This window comes from Anomaloglossus baeobatrachus, chromosome 6, assembly GCF_048569485.1.
Source record: "Anomaloglossus baeobatrachus isolate aAnoBae1 chromosome 6, aAnoBae1.hap1, whole genome shotgun sequence".
Classification (NCBI taxonomy): domain Eukaryota; kingdom Metazoa; phylum Chordata; class Amphibia; order Anura; family Aromobatidae; genus Anomaloglossus; species Anomaloglossus baeobatrachus.
In genome coordinates, this window is record NC_134358.1 from 549,337,763 (window position 1) to 549,356,790 (window position 19,028).

At 42.7% G+C, this 19,028-nt stretch overlaps 1 protein-coding gene across 1 annotated transcript in view; it reads right to left on the bottom strand.

Moving 5' to 3' along the window:
• Positions 1 to 19,028, bottom strand: part of CALCR (calcitonin receptor) — a 314,575-nt gene that overhangs the window by 160,714 nt on the left and 134,833 nt on the right. Inside the window, exon 2 of the mRNA XM_075315660.1 lies at positions 14,964 to 15,050. Coding sequence (XP_075171775.1) covers positions 14,964 to 15,041 — 78 coding nt within the window. The 5' untranslated portion in view covers positions 15,042 to 15,050. The remainder of the gene's footprint in view (positions 1 to 14,963; positions 15,051 to 19,028) is intronic.

Sequence of the window (19,028 nt, forward strand, 5' to 3'; positions counted from 1 at the left end):
GGAGTCTCAATTTAGCTTTATATTAAACTGTGGTATGAACAGGCCATAATCATGCTCAGGAACAATGTCATTCGGAAAATAAAAATAACAAAGAAATGTTCACTTTGTTACAAAATTTAATTATAACGTGTATTATTTCTCCACTAGAGGGCACTTTAGAGCACTGTACAATAGACTGATGAAAGGGGTCAATGTGGCTCATGACAGCACACCATGTGGTCAGGTTTGGAAATGCAAGTAAGATTTTAAAGGAATTCTCAGGGAAAATTACTTTGATGCTGTGTCTGAGATGGTTCAGGACTCGATCCGGTGACTTTGTGCTGTGTGGTTAGTTTTCTTCCCTACTGAACAGACTGGTCAGTCCCTGTCCAAATGCTGATTGTCTTTTGCCTTGGCTTCTATCCTTTTGGTTTGTGGTTATCAAGTGTTCTCAGTTGCTCATTTTCTCTGTCCTATCATATCACGGGTGGGTCTTTTTATACTCTCCTGATACTAGCCTTCTCTGCTGGCTATATTTCTATTTGGATTACTGCTAAGTCGTTCCAGGCCCTGCAACTAATGCACTGTTCACACACCCATTAGAAAATGCATGGCACGTTCCATTTTGACCATCCATGTGGCCATCTGTGTAAATGTGTGTGTGATCCATGTGCTATGCGTGTGCCATCCATGTGGCACATGCCGGAAAAAAAAACGCATGACACTGACATTAATTTTTTTTGTGTGTTAAAGATGTTCAAAGATAGATAGACAGATAGATATTCCGAAGAACAAAGTCTATGAGGCATTGTTCTGACACGTCATAGACTTTGCTGACAGCCAATCCTAGCTCACGCTGCGCTGTTTGAGACCCAGTGCCTCTAATAAGTAGTGACATTAGAGTCACGAAGTCAAACACAGTTGCTGATGCCTCATTGGAGGCACCGGGTCTCATGAAGTGCAGCATGACCCGAAATTACCTGTAAACAAAGTCTATGGAGTGTCAGAACAATGCTCCATAGACTTTATTCATCAGAATCCCTGGACTATGTAAGACCAGCTCTGATTTTTTTTCTCTACTGAATAAAATGGTTAACAAGGGTGTCTTGTTTTATTTTTCTGTATTCGCATGTTTGAGTTGTTTTTCCCCAGATATCCTGTTTTGGACTATGACGGATTTGGTCGACTATGGCATATTCCCTGGACTGCAGAGGAGCTGCATTTTTTTTAATAAAATGGTAAAAGAGGGACAGTTTTGGGAAGTGTTTATTAAAATAAATTATTTTATCCTGTCTCTTTTTTTTTTATTACTGGGTTAGTAATGGGTGTGTCTGATAGACACCTCTGTATTACTAACCCCTGGGCTTGATAACCGCTGACACAACACAGCTGATATCAACTCCAAAAACATTACTCCGTTTGCCAACGCAGCAGGGCAATTGAGACAAGTCGAGGCGAAGTGCCAGAATTGGAGCATTTAATGGATTGGGCGGCTGCAGGCTGCTCTTTTTAGCGTGGGAAGGGCCTAATAACCATGGACCTTCCCAGCCCGATAATACCAGCCCTCAGCTGTCTGTTTTACTTTTGCTGGTTATCAGAAATGGTTGATCGCCTGTTAAGGGATACTAATCTGTACTGGAGCATACCCCACGGTCTGGGTATGGATGCATTGGGATAGGTTTTATTTCCCTTTTTATCCTTTTTCGAATACTTATGTGCATATCACTTTCTTTATGAGAGGTCATTAATATTTGGAAATCTTGCCCTTTAGGAACATGATTTAATAACACAATATAGGGGCAGCAATGCTCTATCCAATTTATCGTACAGACCCATTCCTTGTGCTGATTGGCAAAAATACCAAAGGTGATCCTCAAGCAATTGAACATCGATGCAATATCCTAAGGAGAAGCCATGAATGTTACACTCCAGGAGAATGTGTATGACGTTAAACATTGCTGGGACTTGACAAATTAACAAAATTAATGGATTGTGCAGAGAGAAAGAATCTCAACAGTAAATTACAATTTGATTCATGATTCTTCTCTGTAAACTACAGAAGATAGATAGATACATGATAGATAGAGGGATAGATAGATAATGAATAGATAGATAATGGATAGATAGATAGATAGATAGATAGATAGATAGATAGATAGAGGGATAGATACAGTCATATGAAAGTTTGGGCACCCCTATTAATGTTAACCTTTTTTCTTTATAACAATGTGGGTTTTTGCTATTTCAGTTTCATATATCTAATAACTGATGGACTGAGTAATATTTCTGGATTGAAATGAGGTTTATTGTACTAACAGAAAATGTGCAATCCGCATTTAAACAAAATTTGACCGATGCAAAAGTATGGGCACCTCAACATAAAAGTGACATTAATATTTTGTAGATCCTCCTTTTGCAAAAATCACAGCCTCTAGTCGCTTCCTGTAGCTGTTAATGAGTTCCTGGATCCTGGATGAAGGTAGATTTGACCATTCCTGTTTACAAAACAATTACAGTTCAGTTAAGTTTGATGGTCGCCGAGCATGGACAGCCGCTTCACATCATCCCACAGATGTTCAATGATATTCAGGTCTGGGGACTGGGATGGCCATTCCAGAACATTGTATTTGTTCCTCTGCATGAATGCCTGAGTAGATTTGGAGCGGTGTTTTGGATCATTGTCTTGCTGAAATATCCATCCCCTGCGTAACTTCAACTTCGTCACTGATTCTTGCACATTATTGTCAAGAATCTGCTGATACTGAGTTGAATCCTTGCGACCCTCAACTTTAACAAGATTCCCGGTGCCGGCATTGGCCACACAGCCCCAAAGCATGATGGAACCTCCACCAAATTTTACTGTGGGTAGCAAGTGCTTTTCTTGGAATGCCGTGTTTTTTTGCCTCCATGCATAATGCCTTTTTGTATGACCAAACAACTCAATCTTTGTTTCATCAGTCCACAGGACCTTCTTCCAAAATGTAACTGGCTTGTCCAAATGTGCTTTTGCATACCTCAGGCGACTCTGTTTGTGGCGTGCTTGCAGAAATGGCTTCTTTCACATCACTCTCGCATACAGCTTCTCCTTGTGCAACGTGCGCTGTATTGTTGACCGATGCACATTGACACCATCTGCAGCAAGATGATGCTGCAGGTCTTTGGAGGTGGTCTGTGGATTGTCCTTGACTGTTCTCACCATTCTTCTTCTCTGCCTTTCTGATATTTTCTTGGCCTGCCACTTCTGGGCTTAACAAGAACTGTACCTGTGTTCTTCCATTTCCTTACTATGTTCCTCACAGTGGAAACTGACAGTTTAAATCTCTGAGATAATTTTTTGTACCTTCCCCTGAACAACTATGTTGTATAATCTTTGTTTTCAGATCATTTGAGAGTTGTTTTGAGGAGCCCATGATGCCACTCTTCATAGGAGATTCAAATAGGAGAACAACTTGCAAGTGGCCACCTTAAATACCTTTTCTCATGATTGGATACACCTGCCTATGAAGTGCAAAGCTCAATGAGGTTACAAAACCAATTTAGTGCTTTAGTAAGTCAGTAAAAAGTAGTTAGGAGTGTTCAAATCAAGAAATTGATAAGGGTGCCCCATACTTTCGCACCGGTCAAATTTTGATAAAATGCGGATTGCACATTTTCTGTTAGTACAATAAACCATTTCAATCCAGAAATATTACTGAGTCCATCGGTTATTAGATATATGAAACCGAAATAGCAAAAACCCAAATTGTTATAAAGAAAAAAGGTTAACATTAATAGGGGTGCACAAACTTTTTCATATGACTGTATATAGATAGATAGATAATGGATAGATAGATAAATAGATAGATAGTTAAACATATAGATTAAAAACAGATTAATATACAAATAGTTATGAGATCATTAAATACATATTTACAGTAGATAAATAATTGGTAGAATTATGGACAAATATATACAGTGGGGAACAGTTTGATACAATGACGATTTTACAAGTTTTCTCACCTACAAACAACGGGGAGAGCTATATTTTTTACCGTAGGTAACTTTAACTGTGACAGACGGAATAACAAAAATCCAGAAAATCCAATTATATGATTTATTAATAATTAATTTGCATGTTATTGCATGAAATAAGTATTTGATCACCTATCAACCAGCAAGAATTCTGGCTCTCATAGAACTGATATTTTTTCTATAAAAAGCTCCTACTCTGCATTCATCATTACCTGCATTAATTGCACCTGTTTGAACTCATTACTTTTTTATAAAAGACCCCTGTCCACAAAAATCCATCACACTCCAACCTCTCCACCATGGCCAAGACCAAAGGGCTGTCTAAAGACACCAGGGACAAAACTGTAGATGTGCAGAAGGTTGGGATGGGCTACAGGACAATAGGCAAGCAGCTTGGTGAGAAGGCAACTACTGTTGACCCAATTATGGAAAAAATGGAAGAAACACAAATGACTGTTAATCTTACTGGGTCAGTGGCACCATGCAACATTTTGCCTCATGGGGTAAGGATGATTCTGAGAAAAGTCAGGATTCAATAACTTGAAGAGAGCTGGGACCATAGTCTCAAAGATTACCATTAGTAACACACTATGCCGTCATGGATTAAAATCCTGCAGGGCATGCAAGGTTACCCTGCTCGCACCAGCCATTTTTAAGTTCACCAATGACCATCTGGACAATCCAGAGGAGGCATGGAAGAAGCTCATGTGGTCAGATGAGACCAAAAAAGAACTTTATTGTATCAACTCAACTCACTGTGTTGAAGGAAAAAGAAGGATGAGTAAAATCCAAGAGTACTGTCCCAACCATGAAGCATGGGGGTGGAAACATCATACGATGGGGATGCTTTTCTGCAAATAGAACAGGACAACTGCATCGTATTGAAGGGAGGATGGAAGGGGTCATGTATCACAAAATATTGGCCAACAACCTCCTTCCTTCAGTAAAAGCATTGAAGATGGGTCGTGGATGGGTCTTTCAGCATGGCAATGACTTGAAACACAACCAGGGCAACTGAGGAGCGGCTCAGGAAAAAACATTTCAAGGTCCTGGAGTGGTCTAGACAGTCTCCAGACCTGAACCCAAGAGGAAATCTTTGAAGGAGCTGAAATCCAATGTTGCCCAGTGACAGCCCCAAAACCTGAAAGATCTGGAGAAGATTTGTATGGAGGAGTAACCAGAAAGATCTGGAAAAGATCTGTATGGAGGAGTGAACTGACAGATCTGTATGGAGTAGTGGCCTGAAAGATCTGGAGAAGATCTGTATGGAGGAGTAACCTGAAAGATTTGGAGAAGATCGGTATGGAGGAGCGACCTGAAAGATCTGGAGAACAGTATGGAGGAGTGACCTGGAAGATCTGGAGAAGATCTGTATGGAGGAGCGACCTGTAAGATCTGGAGAAGATCTGTATGGAGGAGCAACCTGAAAGACCTGGAGAAGATCTGTATGGAGGAGTGACCTGAAAGATCTGGAGAAGATCTGTATGGAGGAGCAACCTGAAAGATCTGGAGAAGATCGGTATGGAGGAATGACCTGGAAAATCTGGAGAAGATCGGTATGGAGGAGCGATCTGAAAGATCTGGAGAAGATCAGTAAGGAGAAGTGACCTGAAAGATCTGGAGAAGAACTGTATGGAGGAATGACCTGAAAGATCTGCAGAAGATCTGTATGGAGGAGTGACCTGAAAGATCTGGTGAAGATCTGTATGGTAGAGTGACTTCAGAGATCTGGAAAAGATCTGTATGGAGGAGCAACCTGAAAGATCTGGAGAAGATCTGTATGGAGGACCGATCTGAAAAATCTGGAGAAGATCAGTAAGGAGAAGTGACCTGAAAGATCTGGAGAAGAACTGTATGGAGGAATGACCTGAAAGATCTGGAGAAGATCTGTATGGAGGAGCAACCTGAAAGATCTGGAGAAGATCTGTATGGAGGAGCAACCTGAAAGATCTGGGGAAGATCTGTATGGAGGAGCAACCTGAAAGATCTGGAGAAGATCTGTATGGAGGAGTGACCTGAAAGATCTGGAGAAGATCTGTATGGAGGAGCAACCTGAAAGATCTGGAGAAGATCTGTATGGAGGAGTGACCTGAAAGATCTGGAGAAGATCTGTATGGAGGAGTGACCTGAAAGATCTGGAGAAGATCTGTATGGAGGAGTGACCTGAAAGATCTGGGGAAGATCTGTATGGAGGAGCAACCTGAAAGATCTGGAGAAGACCTGTATGGAGGAGTGACCTGAAAGATCTGGAGAAGATCTGTATGGAGAAGTCGCCAAAATCCCTGCAAACCTATGCAGTTATGTGCAAACCTGGTCAAGAACTACCAGAAACATCCGACCTCTGTAACTGCAGACAAAGGTTTCTACCAAATATTAAGTTCTGTCTTTCTTTTGTATCAAATACTTATTTAATGCAATAAAATGCAAATTAATTATTTATAAATCATACAATGGGATTTTCTGGATTTTTTTTTAGTTACGATACAAATTACAGATCTTTCCATCCTTTGTAGGAGGGAAAACTTACAAAATCGGCAGAGGATCAAATACTTATTTTCCCCACTGTAGTTATAAAATAAGTGGATAAGTGAATACATAGATAAATATATACATCGATTGATAAATTTTTTGTAATTAGATGGAAATTGAAACCATGACATACACATGTATATACTGTATATTGTATTATTCAGTCACACATAGATTCCAGGGATCCTCGGAACATTTATAGTCGCATTGATACCTTTCCTCCGGACAGTTGCAGGATGAGATATGCGGCAGTTTAGCAGCCGTACATATGATGTCACTCCTAAAAAGCCAAGTAAATGACGTCATACATACGACCACTAAGCCACCACCAGCGTCTTGTCGGCTGCCGTTCAGGGGAAACAGACGTTAGAGACGTTTGCCAGTGACATGCACGCTGCTGCACGCAGCTCCTCTGTAGCCTCTCCTGTGCCTCAGGAATAATCCTTATATCTGTAGCTTCTGATCGATCTGGATACGTCTATGGGATGCCTGCACAAACAATGAGCTCAACTCGGGGAGAAAGTGAAGTTTTGCTTTTTTAATGACCTTCAACTCGATCGAGTATCCTCCCATTACTATGAAAATAGATGACAGTTGGTGCTCATAAAGTTCTATGGAGAATCTAAACTATAATTTCAGGAGAACTTGCAGCAGAATATTTGTCTCTGCCTCTAGCTTCTCTCTTTTCCCTCTACATAGAATTTTAAAAGCACCAACTGTCATCTCGTATCTTAGTAATGGGAAGATGAAGACGTCCTCCACTTACCTGCAACTGTACCCTGCACTCCTATCCAGTCCCTAATCAGGTTCTTCACCTGTCACCCAGCAAGAACCTTAAGCCCTGAGAGACCCTATAGTAAACCCTGGCTAGTGAGCTGACAGGTAAGGGAAACTCTGTCTTCATTATATATACATTTTACCCGTGATTTGAGAATTAAAAAAATCAATCTCAAAGGAGAAAGAAGAAGATTTTTCTGATAACAGTTACTATCATGGCACAGACTTAGGGAAGGTCCAGTGGGGGGCAAAGCACACCACAAGCAGGGGTTTCACCATGACATGCACGTTAACAACGGTGGTCCCTAGCGCTAGTGAGAGGGAAGATGAAGACTTCCTCCACTTACCTGCAACTGTACCCTGCAGTCCTATCCAGTCCCTAAACAGGTTCCTCACCTGTCACCCAGCAAGAACCTTAAGCCCTGAAAGACCCTACAGTAAACCCTGGCTAGTGAACAGATAGGTAAGGGACACTAGCCCCACCGCTGCACTAATACAACACACAAGGGAAGGTAAGACAGATAGCGGGGAAAATAACAACAGATTAACTTCAACAACTGGGCTGCAATCAGGCACCAGAACCGCAGCCTACACTGCTAACAACAACAAGATCTTTATTATATTCACAGTGCTTGTTTTCCGTAGATCCTATTTTTTTAAGTATCACAGAAAGTATCTACTTTAAAGGGTTTTTTTAATTGTATTTTAGACTCACATAACACATAACACACATAACCCACAGAATAGGCAGAAACAGATCCAAAGGGAAAGAATAGGTTTTTTTAAAAATCACAGGGAATATGTCACGAAGGGTGGGCAATACACAAGAAATTGTTTAGTATTTATTGTTATGTGAGTCTAAAATACAATAAAAAAAACAAAACTTTAAAGTAGATACTTTCTGTGATACAACAACAAGATCTCCAGCAGCTCCTTCCACCTCCAGGCCCAGAATCCAAATGGCAAAGAGAGACTCCTGTTCACAAGTCTCTAGTAACTGAGAGACGGCCATGGCAGTTACTCCTTAAGGCATATGTTGAAGTTTCTTTTTAATTGTCAACAGAGATGAGGAGTGGATCAGATTTTTCAAAAACAAATTTTAATTTTATAAATCAACTAGCTGAACTCCCCGGCTTCGCCCAGGTTAATAACTGTTGTTAACAAAATAGATTGTATTAACAAAAATGTATTCTGCACACAAACACCACAAAACAAATAGATAGAAATGTAATTATTAAAAGGCAAAAACTAAGCTAATAGAAGCATTTCACAACATATATTTCAACACCACAGATATTCCACACAGATTTAACTAAATTGGCCAAGTAATGTGCTCCGTCTGTCTCTTTCCAGGTCTGTCTCTTTCCCCGTCTGTCTCTTTCCCCGTCTGCCTGTGTCTGTCTGTCTCTTTTTTTGTCTGTCTCTATCTCTCTGTTTCTTTCCCCATCTGTCTCTTTCTAGGTCTGTCTCTTTCCCCGTCTGTCTCCCCGTCTAGTTCTCTGTCTCTTTCCCCGTCTGTCTATATCAAGGTCTGTGTCTTTCCCCATCTATCTTTGCCTCTCTGGCTGTCTCCTCCTTCCCAGTCTGCCTATCTCTGTCCCTGTCTGCATGTCTGTCTGTCTCTTTCCCCATCTGTCTCTTTCCAGGTCTGTCTCTGTCTGTCTCTTTCCAGGTCTGTCTCTTTCCAGGTCTGTCTCTTTCCCCGTCTGTCTCTGTCTGTCTCTTTCACCGTCTATCTCTGTCTGTCTATTTCACTGTCTGTCTCTTTCCCTGTCTGTCTCTATCTCTCTGTCTCTTTCCCTGTCTGTCTCTCTGTCTGTCTGTCTCTCTGTCTGTCTCTCTGTCTGTCTCTTTCACCGTTTGTCTCTGTCTGTCTCTTTCCCTGTCTGTCTCTTTCCCTGTCTGTCTCTGTCTATCCGTCTCCCCCCCGACATCTTATTACCTCACTTATAAGCTTCTTATACTATGAATGTCTTTTGTTCCTATAGCAACCAATCACAGCTCCTACTAATAACCTGTAGTTCCAGGCTCCATTTACTTTAATGGAGGCATGTTTTTTGGAGAGTAACTGTAAAGCGCGGGGTTAAATTTTCCTGTCAAAACATAGTCTACGACGTTCCCAGGGTCACATGAGGTGTGTGCAAAATTTCGTGATTGTAAATGCGACGGTGCGGATACACTTTTCGTTTCACTTTTTCCCCATTATGTAGATAGGGGCAAAATTGATTGGTAAATTGGAACGCGCGGGGTTAAAATTTCGCCTCACAACACAGCCTATGACGCTCTCGGGGTCCAGAAGTGTGAGTGTGCAAAATTTTGTGGCTGTAGCTGCGACGGTGCAGATGCCAATCCCGGACATACACACACACACACACACACACACACACACACACACATACACACACTCACACATACACACACACACATACATACACCCACACACATACATACACACACACACACATACATACACACACAAACAAATACACACATAAATACACACACACACACACACATACACACACACACACATACACACACACACACACATACACACACACACATACACACACACACACACACATTCAGCTTTATATATTAGATAGTACACATGAAAATAAGCCAGTTTGTAATATATCCTATCAGAGGAATCTGCTTTTTTCTCCTCCTGGACTGATCTTTTATTCTCAAAATTCTCAATTTAAGAGTAAAATCTGTATTCAGTGAAGACAAATGTTCCCATTACTAAGATACAGTAGGGTATTCCGTGAAGACAGATTTTTCCATTACTTAGATAGGAGGTGACAGTTGGTGCTCGTATGGTTCTATGGAGAAGGAGGGGGAGGAGCTAGGGGCAGACAAAGATTTTCTGCTGCAAGTTCTCCCTAAATGACAGTTAAAACTTTAAAAAGTTGGCAATTTTTTTAAATTTACTTTTTAAAATTGAGAACGAAACGCAGCGCAAATATCTATTACAATTTCTACTCCCCAAATTTGTCCTAATTACCATATAAATGAGTCTTTATCGCGGCTGCACTGGTACTGGGGAAGAGAGCGCAGCTGGCAGCATGTACGCAAACACCGAGCCTTATCAATCTGAAAAATCAATGCGGAGAGACATTTTGCAGCTTGACTGAACATCGCTTGACTTTTACCATCCAGGGAACTGCGCTTCATGCTGAACCGGGCTTAATACGAGTGGACAAATCTACAACTCGTCCCTATGGGAATGTGGAAATGTTTCCATCTCTCAGATCTGATGTCACAGCCCCGAAAACGGGAACTGGACATTTTACCACAATCTCAAAATTGAAAGTATTTTAATTTCACATCATGACAATTAGTTATAACAGCTTCTCCTCACTGCTGTGATAATGGAACAATTATGCTTGCTCTGAGGTTGCCATGACAACATCACAAGCCTTGTTCTATATAGACTTTCATGAGAATGGAGGCTACTACATAGAAATCCATGAACAGAGGAGATTGTTAATTAAAAGGTCTGGGGGTATGAGGCCGTTAAGGTTTTAATGGAACCATCCTTGGTGGTCTTGGCATTGGAGGGGTTAAATTTTTTTCCATAGTGGTCTATGGCAACAATTGCGGATAATGACGTATTGGATGGGTTAATTTTTATTCACTAGTGGTCTATGGCAGCAATGGGAGATAATGACATGATCCCTGGTGGTCTGGAGTTGTAAGATTAATATTTATTTCCCTTATGGTTTAGTATAACAGTGGGATTTCGTATTTATTTTCCTGGTGGTCTAGAGTAGTGTCATGAGTGTGTCCCGTTCTGGAGAGACGAGTTTAGGACCAAAAGGTCACAATGCCTTATTAGGCACAGGTCTATCACTTCTATTTCAGTGAATCTACCTTATTTTAGTGCTGTAGGGGTTAAGGACTCTTTCTTATCTGGCTGTCCTTTGTAGCCTTAATCTCAGGTGCAGCTCTTTTGTGATCATTCTCCTTCGCTATAAAAAGTCACGTTTCTTCCCATCTGATGCTGGTTATAGACTCTCATTCTTATTCTGACCACTTTGGAAGGAGCCTGTCTCTGGAAGAAGCTAAGGAGTCGTGACTATTGCAGCTGTGGTGTTTAGCTGCATTGGATGAGCTCAGAGAGATTTAATTGTCTGTCTGTCTCCCTTACCTCATGTTGTATTATTGCAGTGGTGAGACTAGTGTTCTTGCTGGCCTTCTCACTAGCCAGGGCGAGTACAGGGCAATCGAAGGCCTGGGGACGTGGTGGCGATGGGGGGGGAAGGACCTGTATAGGGATGTTAGTGAGCGCAGGGTACAGACTCGGGTGAGTTGCAGGAGGTGTTCCCTTTCCCCCTTTCCCTATTGCCAGGGCCTTCCTTATATACCATTCCAGACCTGAGTGTTTGTATACTCTGGCATGACAGGTAGTGAAAAGGAAAGTAGAGGTAGCAGTTGCACTGAAGCCGTGCGTGGTACTTAAAGGGGTTGTCCGGGATGACCTATCCTTAAGCAGGTCGGTTAATATTTGTTTCTCTTACCTCATATTGTATTATTGCAGTGGTGAGACTAGTGTTCTTGCTGGCCTTCTCACTAGCCAGGGCGAGTACAGGGCAATCGAAGGCCTAGGGACGTGGTGGCGATGGGGGGGAAGGACCTGTATAGGGATGTTAGAGAGCGCAGGGTACAGACTCGGGTGAGTTGCAGGACGTGTTCCCTTTCCACCTCTCCCTATTGCCAGGGCCTTCCTTCTATACCGTTCCAGACCTGAGTGTCTGTTTACGCTGCCATGACAGGAAGTGACAAGGGAAGTAGAGGTAGCAGTTGAACTGAAGCCGTCCGTGGTACTTAAAGGGGTTGTCCGGGACATTAACATTGATGACCAATCCTTAGGCAGGCCGGTTAATATTTGTTTCCTTGGAAGTCTAGTAAAGGATTAATGCCTCCTTTCTTTTACATTCTAGACTAGAACAGGGGGTTAATAGAGTAAAAATAATAAATATATAGTGGTTGTGAACTTATCTAACCTCCTCAAAATCCAAAAATGGGGGCACCTTGGTCCTGTCTCTGGCTGCAGGTAAATTCCCCTCCAAGAAATGTAAGAGCTACCAAGCTTTCTCTAAGATCAGGCACAGCGCTCACAAAACGCTCTGCCCCATCATTAAGGAAATGGCCAGATCCCTTTAATCCCGACTCTAAGATGTACAAACTTTTCAAAAACTTACTAAAAAGTGCATCTTATAGTTTGCAAAATGCAAAGGTAAGTCGACTGACTTTCAAGTTCCCTTGGAGCATAGTGGGGAACCTAAAATACGATTTTTCTTGCCGATGCGTTCACATCACATTAATAGGATTATCTTGGAATTAATTTTTAGTGCTGATAAGAGGGATCTCACCGGGGCCTCGGCCCACATTGCTTTCTTTGGTCTAATCTAAACGATAATTGCCAACTTTAGAAATATCTAATTATCCCCTCCAGGTTCCACCTATAAACAGATTTAATAATTAATCGTAGAATTAACTTTTCTCCAGCATTATATGGTGAATAGGATGGACAATACCTGATTGGGTGGTGGGGGGGGGTGTGTGGTGTATCATGGCCTAATCAGAATTTAAGCCTAACTCACTCTATTTTGACAGATCCCCTCAACACATAAAGACCCCCTAAACTAATATAAACCCATAAAATAAGAGAGAATCCAGGACAAACTTTTTAAGTCAATTACCTTCATCAAAATTACATAACCACAATGGAAGTATGTGTAGATTTGTTATGCGGCACATGGCACGACCATATCGTAGCTTCTTGACCCCTGTCTATCGGATTGGCTGTCATCTCCCCTACATGTCAGGACCAGCACCCCGGAGTACCATGCTTTTTTCTTGGCTCAGGAGCTTCTTGTCACTATGACTATGAGTTAGCGGGGACCCTATGCTATCCCTAACCTCAGGCATACTCCTGATGGTGGAGATTCTCCTTCCTGGTGTTACGTCTCCACCGGAGTCCGCTCCAGCGACTTCTACTCTGATCGCCAGGCAACGTTGTGTTCCTGCCGTGGATGGTGCTGGTGATGGGAGAGGAGTCGATGACAGCGGCACCGGTGGGCGCAGGCTCCACTCAGCCACTGGGCTGGGTTATCTTGGGATCTGTAGTACCACTGGCTGACTATAGGTGGCGGGTGTCTCGCAGCTGAAGTTACCATCATTCAGCTACAGCCAATGAGAAGACACCACAACCTTCTTAATTCCTCTCCTGTCTGCTGACCTCTGCCAGAGATAGTTCTGATATTCTGGTTCCTGGTCCGCCCTGTTCTGTTTTGTGATTCTGATGTTCTGACTTTTGCTTGTGTTCTGACTATATCTCCTGCCTGCTGGTTTTGTACCTCGCTGCCCGATCCAGTTTTGACCTCTGCTTGTTTCTGATTACGTCCTTGCCTGCCGATTCTGTCCCTGTTCTGCTATTCCCGGTTCGACCCTGTCTGACTACTACTCCCCTCTGTACTGCTGCCTTCCACAGGTAGTGATCTCCAGGGCCCTGTGTAATTCCAAATCCTTGAATAGGGGTTAAAGGGTTTCAGGGTTCTGGGGGTCCTGCTTGGTGAGTAGCTTCCCTCGATCCTGTCCATTACAGCCCATCTGAGTCTGTGGATCCAGGCAGGCGTTACACTTGGTCCTGCTCCTGACCAGTCCTGGTCTGAATCTGCCTCCCCCTCCCCACAGGGAGGGATGTGAAAGGTGTGTGTTGAAAACCAGAGATAAAGACAAACAAAGGAAAACCAAAACTCTGTCACACACACGCATTCACACACAAAAGTAAAGACAGTAAGAGATTCAGGAGGAAAAACAAGAGCAGGAAGGAAGTACAAAACAACAGGGGTAAACTCTACATCTGCACCACGCAATAGGCACAACTTAAGCACAACTTTCACCAGAGAGTCTGTTACACCACACCTCACAGACTAACGTAGAATAAACTATAGCTGGCATGGGTAGAAGGATTCCACCAGCATAAATAGGAGGAGAGCAGATGTGATAGGTCTCCCCAAAACCTTGACCAAGGATTCAGACCTTAATTAGCCTTGTAAGGCTATGGCTTGTTCACTATCATCGTTAGGAAAAGGGGATGCAAATATCACAGCTTTATAAAAGCCCAGCCTCTTCTAACCTTGTGCCAAAAAAAACAGCAGACATGGGTTCTTCTAAGAAGCTGCCTAGCACTCTGAAAATGAAAATGGTGGAAACCCACAAGGTAGAAGACGTCTAATTTTTTTTTTCACACAAGGACTAAGTAACTTTAATTTCTAGCCCACTGAGTGAAAATAGGAGTATGTATAAAATATATATGGATGCACAATATTTAGGAGTTATGTAAGCCAGAAAAGCATATTCCGCTGCTCAGCAATCGCAGATATAAACATATTTTCCTACTATATATTGCTTCATAATTTACAGGTCTGAATTCTAGAGACCATCAAGATTTATCGCAATAAAGCATTGTGAATACAGTGAATGAATATGGAAAGTTATATCACTAGATACATATTTTTAAAGGGGTTAACCACTACTTTGATATTAATTACCCATCCTCGGGACAGTATTGGTATCTAAAGTCTAAAGCTTTGTCAAATGAAAAAAATCAGGAGCAATACATTGATGACATTTGTTGTCATTCTTGTAATACTTACCACAAAAAGAACGATTAGTAAGAAGCAGCAGTGATTTGTCTTTTCTTCCATTGTTGCCTTAAGAAATGAAAATTTCATTTTTCTTTTCTGTAAAAAAACAAAAATAAAACATAATGAAAATTTGGATATTTTGCAACGTTTTATGTACAACTCAATTGCTTAAAGGGAATCTGTCAGCAGTTTTTGCTACCTCATCTGAGAGCAGCATGATGTAGGCAAAGAGGCCCTGAGTTCAACGATGTATCACTTAGATTAGTGGCTGCATCCGTTCTGACACAGTGAAAGATTTTAGATTTTGCATGTAGCAGTGCTGAGAGAGTTGCCCCCGCCCACACCAGACTTTCAGTGTCCATGTTCATAAACAGAAGCTGCTAATCAAAGAAGGGGGCGGAGTTGGACTACAACTCCCTGCACTGCTGAGACCCACTAATGATAAAGATAAGAGGCTTAAACTAACATTGCAGACATTGAGATAAGACATGCAGGGCTGAATTCTCTCTTTTAACTCCTGCAATATGCGGTCTTCAGGTTATATTGCAACAGACAAAGTCTCTTTAAGATTACTTAAATGTCATAGATTTAATTACACAATGTGGCAATTTGTGAGGCACACAAAGTAAACACCGCAATAGGGTGCTCACATGTAGGGACCAAATACTACAAAGGACTCTCACAGCATTCAGACATTGCGAAGCACCATTAATAATAGTTAAGGTGGTGCTTCGTGTTCAACAATACCCCAAGCCCAGTGATGATTATTAAAGGGAGGTCTCAGCTAAAACTGACAGTATGTACAAGTTACAAAGTCTTGTAGGGGATTTAGCCTCTATCAAAATCTTACCTTTAGTTTAGTAATTGCTGCCTCCATTCTGCAAAATCTTAAATTGAATCAACTATGCTATTTAAGCGGCTTGGTGCACCCATGGTGTGACCAAGAGGCTCAGAGCACCACTAGTTATGCATGCCCCGCCTCCCTCACTGTTCATTGCCAGCACTGATTGGTCAGAGTTTTCTCTGCAGACAGTGTTCTTCCAATCACCATTGAGGAAGGCGGGGACATGCAAAACCAGGGGGCAGAACGATGCTCTGAGCTTCTTGGCCACACCAAGGGTGCATCGCGCATCCTAATTGGCCAATTTGATTAAACTTCAGTTTTGACAGAACAGAGGCAGCGGAGGTCTGATTTTCACTGGGGAAATATCACCTACAAGGCTATATGTTTAGTTTATACTGTCAGTTTGGGCTGACACACTCCCTTTAACTGGTATCTAACAGTTCACACATTTTTAGTATGGGATCTTGGGTCCCAATGTAAAAATTGTAAAATGGTCCATACCCACCATGTGCCATTTATAATACTAGTGTCTTCTTATACACCATAGGATCTTATGATCCCACTTAGGCACCAGGTCACAGGTGTGGCTGTCACCTTTGCCCCTTATAAATCTAGTAGCTGTTTCCAGCCAGCTAATGTCGGCACATTCATGCTATTTAATCAACGCTGCTAGTGATTAAACTAAAGTTAATAATGACAACATTCAGTAGCGCATACGCAGTTGGTAAATAAAATTAAAATGAAGTTAATAACAATAATAATCATCAAAAATCTGAATACGGGACCCCGTGTGGGCAGGGGTGTGTGGTTGGTGCCGTGTGTGGGCGGAGCCACGGAAAGGCGGGGGCACTGTGGGCAGAGTTGCATGTCGGTGGAGCCGCGCATGGGTGGAACCATGTGTGGGCATGTGCGGGGGCGGAGCTAATGTGCGGGGAGGGATTAGCGAGTAATCACATGGCTCTTAAATATATATAGATGCAACCACTACTGGGCCCCACTGTGAAGTCTACCCATCGATGGCAATATACTAGATGGTCACCACTGATCAAGCTCATCATCTACAATGACTTATGCATTAAAACTTGGATTTATAGGGCGGCCATATAAAGAAGAGGCACACAGTAAATTTCCCCAAATATAAAATAATTCTTTATTCTTATACATTAAAATCACCCATAGAAAATGTTAGGCAAGATTCCAAAAAAGTCATGTAGACTATGATACACTAATGCGGGCGTCACACGAGACGATCTATTGTGCAATTGCACGAGCGATCGCACCCGCCCCCGTCGTCTGTGCGTCACGGGCAATTAGTTTCCCGTGTCGTACAAAGTCGTTAACCCCCCGTCACACGTACTTACCTCCCGGGCGACGTCGCTGTGGGCGGCGAACATCCTACGTCCTGAAGGGGGAGGGACGTTCGGCGTCACCGTGACGTCACACGGAAGCCAGCCAATAGAAGCGGAGGGGCGGATCCCGCCCACCACCTTCCTTCCGCCTTTCCGGCAGGATGCAGGTAAGCTGTGTTCATCGTTCCCGGGGTGTCACACGGAGTGATGTGTGCTGCCACGGGAACGATGAACAACCGGACGGATGATTTTTTAAAAGTGAGCGACGTGTCAACGATGAACGAGAAGGTGAGTATTTCTGCTCGTTCACCGCTGTCACACGCTAAGATATCACTAACGATGCCGGATGTGCATCACTACCGACGCGACCCCGACGACATATCGCCCGATATATCGTACCATGTGACGCCCGCATAATAATACCAATAACATCAGTGCAAAGGGGGTAACCCCACAAACAGTACTCAGCGCGTATTAGTCCCTATCACTTAATTCCTGCCTAGCCAACAGAGGAACACCTTAATGTAAATGGGAGCCCCCGCTCAACGAAGGCTGTCCCTAAGAGGTCCTCCTTTCTCGCTCAATTCTCCTATTACCATAAACAGCAAAACAAGAACTTATTTAATGGAGGAGAACATTTTCAAAGAGAAGTAAAGTCAGGAAATAAAGGAGGACAACATGAGAAACAGTAGAATCGATGCCGGAGAAGCCTAATAGCAGATTCACATGCACTGGAAAAGGCAAACACAACCGCGACCGTCCAATATGGATTTATCTCTTTTGAGATTGTCCCTATTTGGATATATCGGCTCTGGATGCCTCATAATAGTCTTTAGCATACAGAACCAATTGCCCTTATAGATCCGCACCACATTCGTTCCAATGGCTAGGTTGGATCCTCGATATCTTCCACCTCTATTACGGAGGTTAGTAGTGTTAGTCATTAGCATACGCTTCCAGCTGCCCTTGGGCTGACCGATATAATACTGTGAATAGTTGTCCAAAAAACTGGATATCCTTTAATTCTTTCACATTGACACATTTCCACCCAAAACATTAAAGCACAGGGGTTCATCAGAAGGTTTTGTTAGCTGATTGATCCATGGGTATGCTAGAGGTCGATATTGCACATATGGATTTAGGGAAGACAGTATACACAGGGATCCCCTCAATAATTAGGCCTCCAGCTCACACTCCTAGGCTTAAACCGTCCCCCTAAACAACAACAAAACAGCGACTGCGGCTAATCTCTGGCCGCATACCGTAGGTGGCGTCACGAGACAAATACCCCCATCTTCCTCAATTCCTCCATCCACATCCCCTTTATTGTACACCTCGGAGCCACGAAGCCGGGCAGGCCCACTCGTGACATCCCAGACCCTGACATCCCCGGCCCGGCAACCCCGTGGGTTCTACATATATCTTAGTGAATTTGCGCTCTTACGCCTTTGCCGTAGAATAACGTATGCGCCGCACAATGAGAGGCTGTGACGTGGCGAGACCGAAAATTGAGCGGCGTCTCTTCTTTTAAACGTGATGAGAAGCCTCATGGCCTATCAGGCTATTTGTCCCAGTACTACTCGGCCTGAGGAGACATGACCGGATGGCCTGCTCAGCAATGGAGATGGGGGAACATGTGATTGGCCTGGAAACCTTTTGGAGACATCTGCACATCGATCTATCAGGCCTGTGAGAGATTGTGTCTGAACCAAATATGGTGAAATAATGTTATTAGTTATGTATATAAGGACTAGGTGTCTCGTGTGACCTGGAGATGTACAGTACAGACCAAATGTTTGGACACACCTTCTCATCTCTAGAACAACTATTAAGAGGAGACATTGTGCAGCAGCCTTCATGGTAAAATAGCTGCTAGGAAAC